General features: G+C 54.0%; 1 protein-coding gene across 1 annotated transcript in view; it reads left to right on the top strand.

The window, feature by feature from the left end:
• The window catches only part of LOC132389338 (uncharacterized), a 304378-nt gene that overhangs the window by 93238 nt on the left and 190846 nt on the right, over positions 1–20294 (top strand). Inside the window, exon 5 of the mRNA XM_059961854.1 lies at positions 3718–3854. Within this exon, the coding sequence (XP_059817837.1) occupies positions 3718–3854 (137 nt within the window). The remainder of the gene's footprint in view (positions 1–3717; positions 3855–20294) is intronic.

The raw sequence follows: 20294 nt of genomic DNA, 5'->3' as shown, positions 1-20294 counted from the left end.
GGAAATTTATATTAGGCAAGAAAAGGTGTTGGATAGACTGTTGAGTCTGAAGGCTGATAAGTCCCCGGGACCTGATGGTCTGCATCCCAGGGTACTTAAAGAGGTAGCTCCAGAATTCGTGGACGCATTGGTAATCATTTTCCAATGTTCTCTCGATTCAGGAACAGTTCCTGCTGATTGGAGGGTGGATTATGTTGTCCCACTTTCAAGAAAGGAGGAAGAGAGAAAACAGGGAATTATAGACCGGTTAGCCTGACGTCAGTGGTGGGAGAGATGCTGCAGTCAAGTATAAGAGGAAATTACGACACATTTGGATAGCAGTAGAAGGATCAGTCCGAGTCCGCATGGATCTCTGAAGGGAAAATCATACTTAATTAATCTTCTGGAGTTTTTGAGGATGTAATTATGAAAATGGACAAGGGAGAGCCAGTGGATGTTGTGTACCAGGACTTCCAGAAAGCTTTTGATGAAGTCCCACATAGGTGATTAGTTGGCAAAATTAGGGCACATGGTATTGGGTGCAGAGTACTGACATGGATTGAAAATTGGCTGGCTGACAGGGAAAAAAGAGTAGCGATTAATGGGCCCCTTTCGGAATGGCAGGCTGTGTCCAGTGGGGTACCGCAAGGTTCAGTGCTGGGACCGCAGCTGTTTGCAATATAGATTAATGATTGACATGAAGTGATTAAAAGTAACAGTAAATTTGCTGATGACACAAAGCTGGGTGGCAGTGTGAAATGTCAGGAGGATGCTATGAGAATGCAGGGTGACTTGGACAGGTTGGGTGAGTGGGCAAATGTATGGCAGATGCAGTTTAATGTGGATAAATGTGAGGTTATCCACTTTGGAGGCAAGAACAGGATGGCAGATTACTATGTAAATGGAGTCAAGTTAGGAAAAGGGGGAGTACAACGAGATCTAGGTGTTCTTGTACATCAGTCAAAGAAAGCAAGCATGCAGGTACAGCAGGCAGTGAAGAAAGCTAATGGCATGCTGCCCTTTATAACAAGAGGAATTGCGTATAGGAGTAAAGAGGTCCTTCTGCAGCTGTATAGGGCCTTGCTGAGATCCCACCTGGAGTATTGTGTGAAGTTTTGGTCTCCAAATTTGAGGAAGGACATTCTTGCTATTGAGGGAATGCAGCGTAGGTTCAGGAGGTTAATTCCCGGAATGGCGGGACTGTCATATGTTTAAAGATTGGAGCGACTGGGCTTGTATACACTGGAATTTAAAAGGATGAGAGGGGATCTGATTGAAACATATAAGTTTATTAAGGGATCGGACACGCTGGAGGCAGGAAGCATGTTCCCGCTGATGGGTGAGACCAGAACAAGAGGCCACAGTTTGAAAACAAGGGGTAGGCCATTTAAAACAGAGATGCGGATAAACCTTTTCACCCAGAGAGTGGTGGATATGTGGAATGCTCTGCCCCAGAAGGCAGTGGAGGCCAAGTCTCCGGATGCATTCAAGAGAGAGTTAGATTGAGCTCCTATAGCTAGCGGGGTCAAGGGATATGGGGAGAGGGCAGAAACGTGGTACTTATTGTGTATGATCAGCAATGATCACAGTGAATGGCTGTGCTGGCGAGAAGGGCTGAATGGCCTACTCCTGCACCTACTGTCTATTGTCTATTGACCCCGGGAGTATGCGATGGGACGGTGTGGAGGGAGCTTCACTGTGTGTTGGACTCCGGGAGTGCGTGATGCGACGGCGCAGAGGGCGCTTCACTGTGTGTTTGACCTTGGGAGTGTGTGATCCGACGGTGTGGAGGGAGATTCACTCTGTGTCTGACCCCGGGAGTGTGTGATGGGACGGTGTGGAGGGAGATTCACTCTGTGTCTGACCCCGGGAGTGTGTGATGGGATGGTGTGGAGGGAGATTCACTCTGTGTCTGACCCCGGGAGTGTGTGATGGGTCCGTGTAGAGGAATAATCACTCTGTGTCTGACCCCGGGAGTGTGTGATGGGACGGTGTGGAGGGAGATTCACTCTGTGTCTGACCCCGGGAGTGTGTGATGAGACGGTGTGGAGGGGAGATTCACTCTGTGTCTGACCCAGTGAGTGTGTGATGGGACGGTGTGGAGGGAGATTCACTGTGTGTCTGACCCCGGGAGTGTGTGATGCGACGGTGTGGAGGGAGATTGACTCTGTGGCTGGATTTTCGCTTCCCGGGCTAGTTTGCCTCGTGTAATTATCCAAGATAGGCATTCTAAACTCAGTAGCTGCCATTCATACATCATTAAGCTATTTGAATTAAATTTCCAACTACCTTTGTTCAGCTGTTGGTCGTAAACGGGAACCAGTCTTCAGTTCTTAAAACGGAAACGGCAAGCAGTAATCAGGTTCAAGTTAAAAACACAGCTCTGCAAACAAGCTCTGTCAATGGAGCAGTCTGCAACCCACGTCACCTGACTGGCTGCCGCTCAAGTGTCAGAGTATAAGACCATGGGTTACTTAATATCTCTTGCATACCCCCGATAAAAACTCTCCGGTTTGTATGTGGTGACAAAAAGTACTCAGAAAATAAATCTTACTTAGCACTGTGTACTTTGACATTTATTCCAGAACTTAGTTGTAGACCAGATGGATACAAACACTGAACATGTTAAATAACTGATCAATTAATGTTGGGAGTATTTTGTACTCAAGGAAGTTAGTTCGGCAGGGTTAATGGTGGGTAGCTTTGGTATCAAGTCAAGTCAAGTCAAGTCAAGCCAAGTCACTTTTTAATGTCATTTCGACAACCAAAACTGAAGTACAGGGAGAAAATATCACCTTATACATAACCGGAATTTATTTTCTTGCGTTCATACTCAACAAGTCTACAGAATGGTAACCAAAACAGGATCACTGAAAGAACACTTTACGTAAGCAAACGACCAGAATGCAGATGGAAACAAACCGAGGAAATGGTAGAATAAATACATAAATAAGTCAATGAATAGGTCGCTCAATAAACAAACAAACAAACAAACAAACAAACAAACAAATAAATAAATAAATAAGTCACTCGATCAATCAAAAAATATCGACAATTGTTCCCGAACCTTGTGGTGTGGGTCCTGAGGCTCCTGTCCCTCCTTCTTGACGGTTGAGGGGTGAAAACCGTTCCCGAACCTGGTGGTGTGGGCCCTGAGGCTCCTGTACCTCCTTCTGGATGGTTGAGGGGTGATAACTGTTCCCGAACATGGTGGTGTGGGTCCCGAGGCTCCTGAACCTCCTTCCTGATGGTTGAGGGGGTGATAACTGTTCCCGAACCTAGTGGTGTGGGTCCCGAGGCTCCTGAACCTCCTTCCTGATAGTTGAGGGGGTGATAACTGTTCCCGAACCTAGTGGTGCGAGTCCGGAGGCTCCTGTACCTGCTTCCTAATAGGTGAGGGGTAGTAACTGTTCCTGAACAAGGTGGCGTGAGTCTCTGAGGCTCCTGGACCTCCTTCCTGATGGTCGAGGGGTAACAACTTTTCCTGAACCTGGTGGTGCGGTTCCTGAGGCTCCTGTTCCTGTTTCCAAATGGTCGAGGGGTAATAACAGATAATGAACATAGGACGTGAGGCTTGAGGCCAGTTGTGTGCAGTGAACGATTCTGCAAAAAATGGATGGTTGCAGGGTAATCTCCCTTCAGTGAGGGTACTCGTGACTATTTACATCAGCAACGACATGATGTCTCTCTGCCAGCAAAACAAACAGTCACTCATTGTTCCCTGTTCCCCATTTACAGAACTCAAGTGTTGCGAGGGATGGATCTACACAAATGGCGCTTGTTATTTCATATCAAAAGTGGCAAAATCTCAAGATGAGGCGAAGGACGAATGTTCAAAGAATGGTTCAAAGCTGCTTGAATTTAGCTCAGAAGAGGTTTGTGTCAGACAATGTGAGGATGACTCCACACTGTCCGGGGCCTGACAAAGTGAGGCTCCCTCCACACCGTCCCATCAGACACTCCCGGGGTCAGACACAGAGTGAATCTCCCTCCACACCGTCCCATCACACACTGCCGGGGTCAGACACAAAGTTAATCTCCGTCCTCACTGTCCCATCACACACTCCGGGGGTCAGACACAGAGTGAATCTCCCTCCACACCGTCCCATCACACACTGCCGGGGTCAGACTCAGAGTGAATCTCCCTCCACACCGTCCCATCACACACTGCCGGGGTCAGACTCAGAGTGAATCTCCCTCCACACCGTCCCATCACACACTCCCGGGGTCAGACACAGAGTGAATCTCCCTCCACACCGTCCCGTCACACACTCCCGGGGTCAGACACACAGTGATCCTCCATCCGCACTGTCCCATCACACACTCCCGGGGTCAGACACAGAGTGAAACTCCCTCCACAGCAATAGACAGTAGGTGCAGGAGTAGGCCATTCGGCCCTTCCAGCCAGCACTGCCATTCACTGTGATCATGGCTGATCATACACGATCAGTACCCCGTTCCTGCCCTCTCCCCATAGCCCTTGACCCCGCTATCTATAAGAGCTCTATCTAACTCTGTCTTGAATGCATCCAGAGACTTGGCCTCCACTGCCTTCTGGGACAGAGCATTCCACATATCCACCACTCTCTGGGTGAAAACGTTTTTCCGCATCTCTGTTCTAAATGGCCTACCCCTTGTTTTAAACTGTGGCCTCTAGTTCTGGACTCACCCATCAGCGGGAACATGCTTCCTGACTCCAGTGTGTCCAATCCCTTAATAATCTTATATGTTTCAATTAGATCCCCTCTCATCCTTCTAAATTCCAGTGTATACTAGCACAGTCGCTCCAATCTTTCAACAAATGACAGTCCCGCCATTCCGGGAATTAACTTTGTGAACCTATGTTGCACTCCCTCAATAGCAAGAATGTCCTTCCTCAAATTTGGAGACCAAAACTGCACACAATACTCCAGGTGTGTTCTCACCACGGCCCTGTACATCTGCAGAAAGACCTCTTTGCTCCTATACTTAATTCCTCTTGTTATAAAAGCCAGCATGCCATTAACTTTCTTCACTGCCTGCTGTACCTGCATGCCTGCTTTCATTGACTGATGTACAAGAACACCTAGATCTCGTTGTAATTCCCCTTTTCCTAACTTGACTCCATTTAGATAGTAATCTGCCTTCCTGTTCTTGCCACCAAAGTGGATAAGCTCACATTTATCCACATTAAACTGCATCTTCCATACATTTGCCCACTCACCCAACCTGTCCAAGTCACCCTGCATTCTCATAGCATCCTCCTGACATTTCACACTGCCACCCAGCTTTGTGTCATCGGCAAATTTGCTAATATTACTTTTAATCCCTTCATCTAAATCATTAATCTATATTGTAAACAGCTGCGGTCCCAGCACCGAACCTTGTGGTACCCCACTGGGCACAGTCTGCCATTCCGAAAGGGACCTGTTAATCGCTACTCTTTTTTCCCTGTCAGCCAGCCAATTTTCAATCCATGTCGGTACTCTGCTCCCAATATCATGTGCCCTAATTTTGCCCACTAATCTCCTATGTGGGACTTTATCAAAAGCTTTCTGGAAGTCCAGGTACACAACATCCACTGGCTCTCCCTTGTCTATTTTCATAGTTTCATCCTCAAAAAACTGCAGAAGATTAGTCAAGCATGATTTTCCCTTCATAAATCCATGCTGACTCGGACTGATCCTTCTACTGCTATCCAAATGTGTCGGAATTTTCTCTTTTATAGTTGACTCCAGCATCTTACCCACCACTGACGTCAGGCTAACCGGTCTATAATTCCCTGTTTTCTCTTTCCCTCCATTCTTGAAAAGTGGGACAACATTAGCCACCCTCCAATCAGCAGGAACTGTTCCTGAATCTACAGAACATTGGACAATGATTGCCAATACGTCCACGATTTCTAGAGCTACCACTTTAAGTACCCTGGGATGCAGACCATCAGGTCCCGGGCACGTATCAGCCTTCAGACTCAACAGTCTAATCAACACCGTATCTTGCCTAATATAAATTTCTTCAGTTCATCCTTTACCCTCATTCCTTTGGCCACTATTACATCTGGGAGATTGTTTGTGTCTTCCCTAGTGAAGACAGATCCAAAGTACCTGTTCAACTCATCTGCCATTTCCTTGTTCCCCATAGTAAATTCACCCGTTTCTGTCTTCAGTGGCCCAATTTTGGTCTTAACTATTTTTTTGCTATTCACATACCTAAAGAAGCGTTTACTATCCTCCTTTATATCCCTGGCTAGTTTACCTTCGTACCTCATTTTTTCTTGGCGCGTTGCCTTTTTTGTTATCTTCTGTTGCTCTTTAAAAGATTCCCAGTCCTCCGGTTTCCCGCTCATCTTTGCTATGTTATAATTCTTCTCTTTTATTTTTATACTGTCTTCTCTTCACTCATCGGCCACGGCCGCCCTTCACTCCCCTTAGGATCTTTCTTCCTCTTTGGAATGAACCGATCCTGCACCTTCTGCATTATTCCAAGAAATACCTGCCATTGTTGTTCCACTGCCGTCCCTGCTCGGGTATTGTTCCATTGAACTTTGGCCAGCTCCTCCCTCATAGCTCCATAGTTCCCTTTGTTCAACTGTAATACTGACACATCCGATTTTCCCTTCTCCTCAAATTGTAGGTTAAAACATATCTTATTATGGTCACTACCTCCTAATGGTTCCTTTACCTCGAAGTCCCTGATCAAATCCGGTTCATTGCACAACACTAAATCTGGAATTGCCTTCTCCCTGCTGGGCTCCAGTACAAGTCGTTCTAAGAATCCATCTCGGAGGCACTCCACAAACGCCCTTTCTTGGGGTCCAGTACCATTCTGATTCTCCCAGTCTACCTGCATGTTGAAATCCCCCATGACAACTGTATCATTACCTTTGCGACATGCCATTTTTAACTCTTCATTCAACTTACACCCTACATCCAGACTGCTGTTTGGGGGACTGTTGATAACTCCCATTAGGGTCTTTCTACCCTTTGAATTTCTCGGTTCTATCCATACTCACTCTACATCCCCTGATTCTATGTCCCCCCTCGCAAGGGACTGAATATCATTCCTCACTAACAGAGCCACCCTAACTCCCTCTGCCAGTCAGTCTGTCCTTTAGAGAAGATGTACATCCCTGGGTATTCATTTCCTAGGCCCTGTCCGCTTGAAGCCATGTCTCTGTTATTCCCAGAACATCGTACTTGCCAATTTCCAACTGAGCCTCAAGCTCATCTACTTTATTCCTTATACTTCGTTCATTCATATATAATACTTTTAATTCGTTACTCCCCTCTCCTTTCATATCAATTCTTATTTCACTTGGCCATACCGTATGATCTGTTCTTGATCTGTTTCTACTCCATTGATTCTGTTGTCCTTTTTAAGTTTTCTTATTTTCACTTTCCCTTTAACTCCATCCTTATATTTCCAGTTCATCCCCTCCCCCCCCCCCACTACTTAGTTTAAACACACCCGTGTTGCAGTGGCAAACCTGTCTGCCAGAATGCTGGTCCCCTGCCTATTAAGGTGAAAACCGTCCCTTTTGTACAATTCATCCCTACCCCAAAACAGATCCCAGTGGTCCAAGAATGTAAATCCTTGCTTCCTGCACCAGTTTCTCAGCCACACATTCAGATCCATTATCTCCCTGTTTCTGCCCTCTCAAGGAACTGGAAGCAAACCGGAGATAACCAGCCTGGAAGTCCTGCTTTTCAGCCTTCTTCTGAGTTCTCTGAAGTCCCGCTGCAGAATGTCCTTGCTCTTCTTCCCAATGACATTTGTGCTGACATGCACTACCACTTCCGGCTGTGCACCTGCACCCTTCAGGATTCGCCACAATCACTCCGTGATGTCCTGGATCCTAGCACCAGGGGGGCAAGACACCCTCCTTAAATCTCGCCTGTTGCCGCAGTAACCCCTTTCCGTAACTCTCACTATGGAGTCCCCTACTACCGCGGCCATTCCTGATGTCTGACTCCCTGGCTCTGCTTCTGTACTAGTTATCCGCTCGCAGAACTGTCCTAATCTCAGACCGGCAGTATCTTCTGTCCTGACAGCTTCCAAGAGGTTGAAACTGTTTACAAGAAGTACATCCAATGGGGTCTCCTGTACTTCAATCATCCTTTCCCTCCTCATCATCGCCCCTTTCATGAGTGAACTGGAAGAAGCGCATGTTTAAACTTTATCCAAGAATACACAAATAAGGTGCATAAACAAATATAAAAGATGCAGGAACTCAACAGTGAAGGCAGCCGCCATGAAAAGCAATGGTTTCCACACCGTCCCATCACACACTCCAGGGGTCAGACACAGAGTGAATCTCCCTCCGCACCGTCCCATCACACACTCCCGGGGTCAGACACAGAGTGAATCTCCCTCCACACCGTCCCATCACACACTCCAGGGCTCAGACACAGAGTGAATCTCCCTCCACACCGTCCCATCACACACTCCAGGGGTCAGACACAGAGTGAATCTCCCTCCACACCGTCCCATCACACACTCCAGGGGTCAGACACAGAGTGAATCTCCCTCCACACCGTCCCATCACACACTCCCGGGGTCAGACACAGAGTGAATCTCCCTCCACACCGTCCCATCACACACTCCCGGGGTCAGACACAGAGTTAATCTCCCTCCACACCGTCCCATCACACACTCCCGGGGTCAGACACAGAGTGAATCTCCCACCACACCGTCCCATCACACACTCCCGGGGTCAGACACAGAGTGAATCTCCCTCCACACCGTCCCATCACACACTCCCGTGGTCAGACACAGAGTGAATCTCCCTCCACACCGTCCCATCACACACTCCCGGTGTCAGACACAGAGTGAATCTCCCTCCGCACCGTCCCATCACACACTCCAGGGGTCAGACACAGAGTGAATCTCCCTCCGCACCGTCCAATCACACACTCCAGGGGTCAGACACAGAGTGAATCTCCCTCCGCACCGTCCCATCACACACTCCCGGGGTCAGACACAGAGTGAATCTCCCTCCACACCGTCCCATCACATACTCCAGGGCTCAGACACAGAGTGAATCTCCCTCCACACCGTCCCATCACACACTCCAGGGGTCAGACACAGAGTGAATCTCCCTCCACACCGTCCCATCACACACTCCAGGGGTCAGACACAGAGTGAATCTCCCTCCACACCGTCCCATCACACACTCCCGGGGTCAGACACAGAGTGAATCTCCCTCCACACCGTCCCATCACACACTCCCGGGGTCAGACACAGAGTTAATCTCCCTCCACACCGTCCCATCACACACTCCCGGGGTCAGACACAGAGTGAATCTCCCACCACACCGTCCCATCACACACTCCCGGGGTCAGACACAGAGTGAATCTCCCTCCACACCGTCCCATCACACACTCCCGGGGTCAGACACAGAGTGAATCTCCCTCCACACCGTCCCATCACACACTCCCGGTGTCAGACACAGAGTGAATCTCCCTCCGCACCGTCCCATCACACACTCCAGGGGTCAGACACAGAGTGAATCTCCCTCCGCACCGTCCAATCACACACTCCAGGGGTCAGACACAGAGTGAATCTCCCTCCGCACCGTCCCATCACACACTCCCGGGGTCAGACACAGAGTCATTCTCCCTCCACACCGTCCCATCACACACTCCAGGGGTCAGACACAGAGTGAATCTCCCTCCGCACCGTCCCATCACACACTCCCGGGGTCAGACACAGAGTGATTCTCCCTCCACACCGTCCCATCACACACTCCCGGGGTCAGACACAGAGTGAATCTCCCTCCGCACCGTCGCATCAGACACTCCCGGGGTCAGACACAGAGTGAATCTCCATCTACACTGTCCCATCACACACTCCCGGGGTCAGACACAGAGTGAATCTCCCTCCGCACCGTCCCACCACACACTCCCGGGGTCAGACACAGAGTGAATCTCCCTCCGCACCGTCGCATCAGACATTCCCGGTGTCAGACACAGAGTGAATCTCGCTCCACACCGTCCCATCACACACTCCCGGGGTCAGACACAGAGTGAATCTACCTCCACACCGTCACATCACACACTCCCGGTGTCAGACACAGAGTGAATCTCCCTCCGCACCGTCCCATCACACACTCCAGGGGTCAGACACAGAGTGAATCTCCCTCCGCACCGTCCGATCACACACTCCAGGGGTCAGACACAGAGTGAATCTCCCTCCGCACCGTCCCATCACACACTCCCGGGGTCAGACACAGAGTGAATCTCCCTCCGCACCGTCGCATCAGACACTCCGGGGGTCAGACACAGAGTGAATCTACCTCCACACCGTCCCATCACACACTCCCGGGGTCAGACACAGAGTGAACCTCCCTCCGCACCGTCCCATCACACACTCCCGGGGTCAGACACAGAGTGAAGCTCACTCCACACCGTCCCATCACACACTCCCTGGGTCAGACACAGAGTGAGGCTCCCTCCGCACAGTGCATCAGACACTCCCGGGGTCAGACGCAGAGTGAATCTCCCTCCACACCGTCCCATCACACACTCCAGGGGTCAGAAACAGAGTGAAGCTCCCTCCACACCGTCCCATCACACACTCCCGGGGTCAGACACAGAGTGAATCTCCCTCCACACCGTCCCATCACACACTCCCGTGGTCAGACACAGAGTGAATCTCCCTCCACACCGTCCCATCACACACTCCCGGTGTCAGACACAGAGTGAATCTCCCTCCGCACCGTCCCATCACACACTCCAGGGGTCAGACACAGAGTGAATCTCCCTCCGCACCGTCCAATCACACACTCCAGGGGTCAGACACAGAGTGAATCTCCCTCCGCACCGTCCCATCACACACTCCCGGGGTCAGACACAGAGTGAATCTCCCTCCACACCGTCCCATCACATACTCCAGGGCTCAGACACAGAGTGAATCTCCCTCCACACCGTCCCATCACACACTCCAGGGGTCAGACACAGAGTGAATCTCCCTCCACACCGTCCCATCACACACTCCAGGGGTCAGACACAGAGTGAATCTCCCTCCACACCGTCCCATCACACACTCCCGGGGTCAGACACAGAGTGAATCTCCCTCCACACCGTCCCATCACACACTCCCGGGGTCAGACACAGAGTTAATCTCCCTCCACACCGTCCCATCACACACTCCCGGGGTCAGACACAGAGTGAATCTCCCACCACACCGTCCCATCACACACTCCCGGGGTCAGACACAGAGTGAATCTCCCTCCACACCGTCCCATCACACACTCCCGGGGTCAGACACAGAGTGAATCTCCCTCCACACCGTCCCATCACACACTCCCGGTGTCAGACACAGAGTGAATCTCCCTCCGCACCGTCCCATCACACACTCCAGGGGTCAGACACAGAGTGAATCTCCCTCCGCACCGTCCAATCACACACTCCAGGGGTCAGACACAGAGTGAATCTCCCTCCGCACCGTCCCATCACACACTCCCGGGGTCAGACACAGAGTCATTCTCCCTCCACACCGTCCCATCACACACTCCAGGGGTCAGACACAGAGTGAATCTCCCTCCGCACCGTCCCATCACACACTCCCGGGGTCAGACACAGAGTGATTCTCCCTCCACACCGTCCCATCACACACTCCCGGGGTCAGACACAGAGTGAATCTCCCTCCGCACCGTCGCATCAGACACTCCCGGGGTCAGACACAGAGTGAATCTCCATCTACACTGTCCCATCACACACTCCCGGGGTCAGAGACAGAGTGAATCTCCCTCCGCACCGTCCCACCACACACTCCCGGGGTCAGACACAGAGTGAATCTCCCTCCGCACCGTCGCATCAGACATTCCCGGGGTCAGACACAGAGTGAATCTCGCTCCACACCGTCCCATCACACACTCCCGGGGTCAGACACAGAGTGAATCTACCTCCACACCGTCACATCACACACTCCCGGTGTCAGACACAGAGTGAATCTCCCTCCGCACCGTCCCATCACACACTCCAGGGGTCAGACACAGAGTGAATCTCCCTCCGCACCGTCCGATCACACACTCCAGGGGTCAGACACAGAGTGAATCTCCCTCCGCACCGTCCCATCACACACTCCCGGGGTCAGACACAGAGTGAATCTCCCTCCGCACCGTCGCATCAGACACTCCGGGGGTCAGACACAGAGTGAATCTACCTCCACACCGTCCCATCACACACTCCCGGGGTCAGACACAGAGTGAACCTCCCTCCGCACCGTCCCATCACACACTCCCGGGGTCAGACACAGAGTGAAGCTCACTCCACACCGTCCCATCACACACTCCCTGGGTCAGACACAGAGTGAGGCTCCCTCCGCACAGTGCATCAGACACTCCCGGGGTCAGACGCAGATTGAATCTCCCTCCACACCGTCCCATCACACACTCCAGGGGTCAGAAACAGAGTGAAGCTCCCTCCACACCGTCCCATTACACACTCCAGGGGTCAGACACAGAGTGAATCTCCCTCCGCACAGTGCATCAGACACTCCCGGGGTCAGACGCAGAGTGAATCTCCCTCCACACCGTCACATCACACACTCCAGGGGTCAGAGAGTGAAGCTCCCTCCACACCGTCCCATCACACACTCACGTGGTCAGACACAGAGTGAAGATCCCTCCACACCGTCCCATCACACCAGGGGTCAGACACAGAGTGAATCTCCCTCCACACCGTCCCATCACACACTCACGTGGTCAGACACAGAGTGAAGCTCCCTCCACACCGTCCCATCACACACTCCAGGGGTCAGAAACAGAGTGAATCTCCCTCCACACCATCCCATCATACACTTCCGGGGTCAGACACAGAGTGAAGCTCCATCCACACCGTTCATCACACACTCCCGGGGTCAGACAAAGAGAGAATGTCACACCACACCGCCCCATCACACACTCCCGGGTCAGACACATAGTGAATCTCCTTCCGCACAGTCGCTCAGACACACCCGGGGTCAGACACAGAGTGAATCTCCCTCTACACCGTCCCATCACACACTCCCGGGGTCAGACACAGAGTGAATCTCCCTCCACACCGTCCCATCACACACTCCCGGGGTCAGACACAGAGTGAATCACCCACCGCACCGTCCCATCACACACTCCCGGGGTCAGACACAGAGTGAATCTGCCTCCGCACCGTCGCATCAGACACTCCCGGGGTCAGACACAGAGTGAATCTCGCTCCACACCGTCCCATCACACACTCCCGGGGTCAGACACAGAGTGAATCTCCCTCCACACCGTCCCATCACACACTCCCGGGGTCAGACACAGAGTGAATCTCCCTCCGCACCGTCGCATCACACACTCCCGGGGTCAGAGACAGATTGAATCTACCTCCACACCGTCCCATCACACACTCCAGGGGTCAGACACAGAGTGAACCTCCCTCCGCACCGTCCCATCACACACTCCCGGGGTCAGACACAGAGTGAAGCTCCCTCCACACCGTCCCATCACACACTCCATGGGTCAGACACAGAGTGAAGCTCCCTCCACACCGTCCCATCACACACTCCAGGGGTCAGACACAGAGTGAATCTCCCTCCACACCGTCCCATCACACACTCACAGGGTCAGACACAGAGTGATGCTCCCTCCACACCGTCCCATCACACACTCCAGGGCTCAGAAACAGAGTGAATCTCCCTCCACACCATCCCATCAGACACTCCCGGGGTCAGACGCAGAGTGAAGCTCCCGCCACACCGTCCAATCACACACTCCAGGGATCAGACACAGAGTGAAGCTCCCTCCACAACGTCCCATCACACACTCCAGGGGTCAGACACAGAGTGAATCTCGCTCCACACCGTCCCATCACACACTCCCGGGGTCAGACACAGAGTGAATCTCCCTCCACACCGTCCCATCACACACTCCCGGTGTCAGACACAGAGTGAATCTCCCTCCGCACCGTCCCATCACACACTCCAGGGGTCAGACACAGAGTGAATCTCCCTCCGCACCGTCCAATCACACACTCCAGGGGTCAGACACAGAGTGAATCTCCCTCCGCACCGTCCCATCACACACTCCCGGGGTCAGACACAGAGTGAATCTCCCTCCACACCGTCCCATCACATACTCCAGGGCTCAGACACAGAGTGAATCTCCCTCCACACCGTCCCTTCACACACTCCAGGGGTCAGACACAGATTGAATCTCCCTCCACACCGTCCCATCACACACTCCAGGGGTCAGACACAGAGTGAATCTCCCTCCACACCGTCCCATCACACACTCCCGGGGTCAGACACAGAGTGAATCTCCCTCCACACCGTCCCATCACACACTCCCGGGGTCAGACACAGAGTTAATCTCCCTCCACACCGTCCCATCACACACTCCCGGGGTCAGACACAGAGTGAATCTCCCACCACACCGTCCCATCACACACTCCCGGGGTCAGACACAGAGTGAATCTCCCTCCACACCGTCCCATCACACACTCCCGGGGTCAGACACAGAGTGAATCTCCCTCCACACCGTCCCATCACACACTCCCGGTGTCAGACACAGAGTGAATCTCCCTCCGCACCGTCCCATCACACACTCCAGGGGTCAGACACAGAGTGAATCTCCCTCCGCACCGTCCAATCACACACTCCAGGGGTCAGACACAGAGTGAATCTCCCTCCGCACCGTCCCATCACACACTCCCGGGGTCAGACACAGAGTCATTCTCCCTCCACACCGTCCCATCACACACTCCAGGGGTCAGACACAGAGTGAATCTCCCTCTGCACCGTCCCATCACACACTCCCGGGGTCAGACACAGAGTGAATCTCCCTCCGCACCGTCGCATCAGACACTCCCGGGGTCAGACACAGAGTGAATCTCCATCTACACCGTCCCATCACACACTCCCGGGGTCAGACACAGAGTGAATCTCCCTCCGCACCGTCGCATCAGACACTCCCGGGGTCAGACACAGAGTGAATCTCCATCTACACTGTCCCATCACACACTCCCGGGGTCAGACACAGAGTGAATCTCCCTCCGCACCGTCCCACCACACACTCCCGGGGTCAGACACAGAGTGAATCTCCCTCCGCACCGTCGCATCAGACACTCCCGGGGTCAGACACAGAGTGAATCTCCATCTACACTGTCCCATCACACACTCCCGGGGTCAGACACAGAGTGAATCTCCCTCCGCACCGTCCCACCACACACTCCCGGGGTCAGACACAGAGTGAATCTCCCTCCGCACCGTCGCATCAGACACTCCCGGGGTCAGACACAGAGTGAATCTCGCTCCACACCGTCCCATCACACACTCCCGGGGTCAGACACAGAGTGAATCTACCTCCACACCGTCACATCACACACTCCCGGTGTCAGACACAGAGTGAATCTCCCTCCGCACCGTCCCATCACACACTCCAGGGGTCAGACACAGAGTGAATCTCCCTCCGCACCGTCCGATCACACACTCCAGGGGTCAGACACAGAGTGAATCTCCCTCCGCACCGTCCCATCACACACTCCCGGGGTCAGACACAGAGTGAATCTCCCTCCGCACCGTCGCATCAGACACTCCGGGGGTCAGACACAGAGTGAATCTACCTCCACACCGTCCCATCACACACTCCCGGGGTCAGACACAGAGTGAACCTCCCTCCGCACCGTCCCATCACACACTCCCGGGGTCAGACACAGAGTGAAGCTCACTCCACACCGTCCCATCACACACTCCCTGGGTCAGACACAGAGTGAAGCTCCCTCCACACCGTCCCATCACACACTCCAGGGGTCAGACACAGAGTGAATCTCCCTCCACACCGTCCCATCACACACTCCAGGGGTCAGACACAGAGTGAATCTCCCTCCGCACAGTCGCATCAGACACTCCCGGGGTCAGACGCAGAGTGAAGCTCCCGCCGCACCGTCCTATCACACTCTCCAGGGGTCAGACACAGAGTGAAGCTCCCTCCACACCGTCCCATCACACACTCCAGGGGTCAGAGAGTGAAGCTCCCTCCACACCGTCCCATCACACACTCACGTGGTCAGACACAGAGTGAAGCTCCCTCCACACCGTCCCATCACACACTCCAGGGGTCAGAAACAGAGTGAATCTCCCTCCACCCCATCCCATCATACACTTCCGGGGTCAGACACAGAGTGAAGCTCCATCCACACCGTTCATCACACACTCCCGGGGTCAGACAAAGAGAGAATGTCACACCACACCGCCCCATCACACACTCCCGGGTCAGACACATAGTGAATCTCCCTCCGCACAGTCGCTCAGACACACCCGGGCTCAGACACAGAGTGAATCTCCCTCTACACCGTCCCATCACACACTCCCGGGGTCAGACACAGAGTGAATCACCCTCCGCACCGTCCCATCACACACTCCCGGGGTCAGACACAGAGTGAATCTGCCTCCGCACCGTCGCATCAGACACTGCCGGGGTCAGACACAGAGTGAATCTCGCTCCACACCGTCCCATCACACACTCCCGGGGTCAGACACAGAGTGAATCTCCCTCCACACCGTCCCATCACACACTCCCGGGGTCAGACACAGAGTGAATCTCCCTCCGCACCGTCGCATCAGACACTCCCGGGGTCAGAGACAGAGTGAATCTACCTCCACACCGTCCCATCACACACTCCAGGGGTCAGACACAGAGTGAACCTCCCTCCGCACCGTCCCATCACACACGCCCGGGGTCAGACACAGAGTGAATCTCCCTCCACTCCGTCCCATCACACACTCCCGGTGTCAGACACAGAGTGAATCTACCTCCACACCGTCCCATCACACACTCCAGGGGTCAGACACAGAGTGAACCTCCCTCCGCACCGTCCCATCACACACTCCCGGGGTCAGACACAGAGTGAACCTCCCTCCGCACCGTCCCATCACACACTCCCGGGGTCAGACACAGAGTGAAGCTCCCTCCACACCGTCCCATCACACACTCCCGGGGTCAGACACAGAGTGAATCTCCCACCACACCGTCCCATCACACACTCCCGGGGTCAGACACAGAGTGAATCTCCCTCCACACCGTCCCATCACACACTCCCGGGGTCAGACACAGAGTGAATCTCCCTCCACACCGTCCCATCACACACTCCCGGTGTCAGACACAGAGTGAATCTCCCTCCGCACCGTCCCATCACACACTCCAGGGGTCAGACACAGAGTGAATCTCCCTCCGCACCGTCCAATCACACACTCCAGGGGTCAGACACAGAGTGAATCTCCCTCCGCACCGTCCCATCACACACTCCCGGGGTCAGACACAGAGTCATTCTCCCTCCACACCGTCCCATCACACACTCCAGGGGTCAGACACAGAGTGAATCTCTCTCCGCACCGTCCCATCACACACTCCCGGGGTCAGACACAGAGTGATTCTCCCTCCACACCGTCCCATCACACACTCCCGGGGTCAGACACAGAGTGAATCTCCCTCCGCACGGTCGCATCAGACACTCCCGGGGTCAGACACAGAGTGAATCTCCATCTACACTGTCCCATCACACACTCCCGGGGTCAGACACAGAGTGAATCTCCCTCCGCACCGTCCCACCACACACTCCCGGGGTCAGACACAGAGTGAATCTCCCTCCGCACCGTCGCATCAGACACTCCCGGGGTCAGACACAGAGTGAACCTCGCTCCACACCGTCCCATCACACACTCCCGGGGTCAGACACATAGTGAATCTACCTCCACACCGTCACATCACAAACTCCCGGTGTCAGACACAGAGTGAATCTCCCTCCGCACCTTCCCATCACACACTCCAGGGGTCAGACACAGAGTGAATCTCCCTCCGCACCGTCCGATCACACACTCCAGGGGTCAGACACAGAGTGAATCTCCCTCCGCACCGTCCCATCACACACTCCCGGGGTCAGACACAGAGTGAATCTCCCTCCGCACCGTCGCATCAGACACTCCGGGGGTCAGACACAGAGTGAATCTACCTCCACACCGTCCCATCACACACTCCCGGGGTCAGACACAGAGTGAACCTCCCTCCGCACCGTCCCATCACACACTCCCGGGGTCAGACACAGAGTGAAGCTCACTCCACACCGTCCCATCACACACTCCCTGGGTCAGACACAGAGTGAAGCTCCCTCCACACCTTCCCATCACACACTCCAGGGGTCAGACACAGAGTGAATCTCCCTCCACACCGTCCCATCACACACTCCAGGGGTCAGACACAGAGTGAATCTCCCTCCGCACAGTCGCATCAGACACTCCCGGGGTCAGACGCAGAGTGAAGCTCCCGCCGCACCGTCCTATCACACTCTCCAGGGGTCAGACACAGAGGGAAGCTCCCTCCACACCGTCCCATTACACACTCCAGGGGTCAGAGAGTGAAGCTCCCTCCACACCGTCCCATCACACACTCACGTGGTCAGACACAGAGTGAAGCTCCCTCCACACCGTCCCATCACACACTCCAGGGGTCAGAAACAGAGTGAATCTCCCTCCACACCATCCCATCATACACTTCCGGGGTCAGACACAGAGTGAAGCTCCATCCACACCGTTCATCACACACTCCCGGGGTCAGACAAAGAGAGAATGTCACACCACACCGCCCCATCACACACTCCCGGGTCAGACACATAGTGAATCTCCCTCCGCACAGTCGCTCAGACACACCCGGGGTCAGACACAGAGTGAATCTCCCTCTACACCGTCCCATCACACACTCCCGGGGTCAGACACAGAGTGAATCACCCTCCGCACCGTCCCATCACACACTCCCGGGGTCAGACACAGAGTGAATCTGCCTCCGCACAGTCGCATCAGACACTCCCGGGGTCAGACACAGAGTGAATCTCGCTCCACACCGTCCCATCACACACTCCCGGGGTCAGACACAGAGTGAATCTCCCTCCACACCGTCCCATCACACACTCCCGGGGTCAGACACAGAGTGAATCTCCCTCCGCACCGTCGCATCAGACACTCCCGGGGTCAGAGACAGAGTGAATCTACCTCCACACCGTCCCATCACACACTCCAGGGGTCAGACACAGAGTGAACCTCCCTCCGCACCGTCCCATCACACACTCCCGGGGTCAGACACAGAGTGAAGCTCCCTCCACACCGTCCCATCACACACTCCATGGGTCAGACACAGAGTGAAGCTCCCTCCACACCGTCCCATCACACACTCCAGGGTTCAGACACAGAGTGAATCTCCCTCCACACCGTCCCATCACACACTCACAGGGTCAGACACAGAGTGAAGCTCCCTCCACACCGTCCCATCACACACTCACGTGGTCAGACACAGAGTGAAGCTCCCTCCACACCGTCCCATCACACACTCCAGGGGTCAGAAACAGAGTGAATCTCCCTCCACACCATCCCATCATACACTTCCGGGGTCAGACACAGAGTGAAGCTCCATCCACACCGTTCATCACACACTCCCGGGGTCAGACAAAGAGAGAATGTCACACCACACCGCCCCATCACACAGTCCCGGGTCAGACACATAGTGAATCTCCCTCCGCACAGTCGCTCAGACACACCCGGGGTCAGACACAGAGTGAATCTCCCTCTACACCGTCCCATCACACACTCCCGGGGTCAGACACAGAGTGAATCACCCTCCGCACCGTCCCATCACACACTCCCGGGGTCAGACACAGAGTGAATCTGCCTCCGCACCGTCGCATCAGACACTCCCGGGGTCAGACACAGAGTGAATCTCGCTCCACACCGTCCCATCACACACTCCCGGGGTCAGACACAGAGTGAATCTCCCTCCACACCGTCCCATCACACACTCCCGGGTTCAGACACAGAGTGAATCTCCCTCCGCACCGTCGCATCAGACACTCCCGGGGTCAGAGACAGAGTGAATCTACCTCCACACCGTCCCATCACACACTCCAGGGGTCAGACACAGAGTGAACCTCCCTCCGCACCGTCCCAACAAACACTCCCGGGGTCAGACACAGAGTGAAGCTCCCTCCACACCGTCCCATCACACACTCCATGGGTCAGACACAGAGTGAAGCTCCCTCCACACCGTCCCATCACACACTCCAGGGGTCAGACACAGAGTGAATCTCCCTCCACACCGTCCCATCACACACTCACAGGGTCAGACACAGAGTGATGCTCCCTCCACACCGTCCCATCACACACTCCAGGGCTCAGAAACAGAGTGAATCTCCCTCCACACCATCCCATCAGACACTCCCGGGGTCAGACGCAGAGTGAAGCTCCCGCCACACCGTCCAATCACACACTCCAGGGATCAGACACAGAGTGAAGCTCCCTCCACAACGTCCCATCACACACTCCAGGGGTCAGAC

This window comes from Hypanus sabinus, unplaced genomic scaffold (genome assembly GCF_030144855.1).
Source record: "Hypanus sabinus isolate sHypSab1 unplaced genomic scaffold, sHypSab1.hap1 scaffold_540, whole genome shotgun sequence".
Classification (NCBI taxonomy): Eukaryota; Metazoa; Chordata; class Chondrichthyes; order Myliobatiformes; family Dasyatidae; genus Hypanus; species Hypanus sabinus.
Note: the sequence above shows the minus strand (reverse complement) of the source record. Positions and strands in the feature narration are given on the sequence as shown.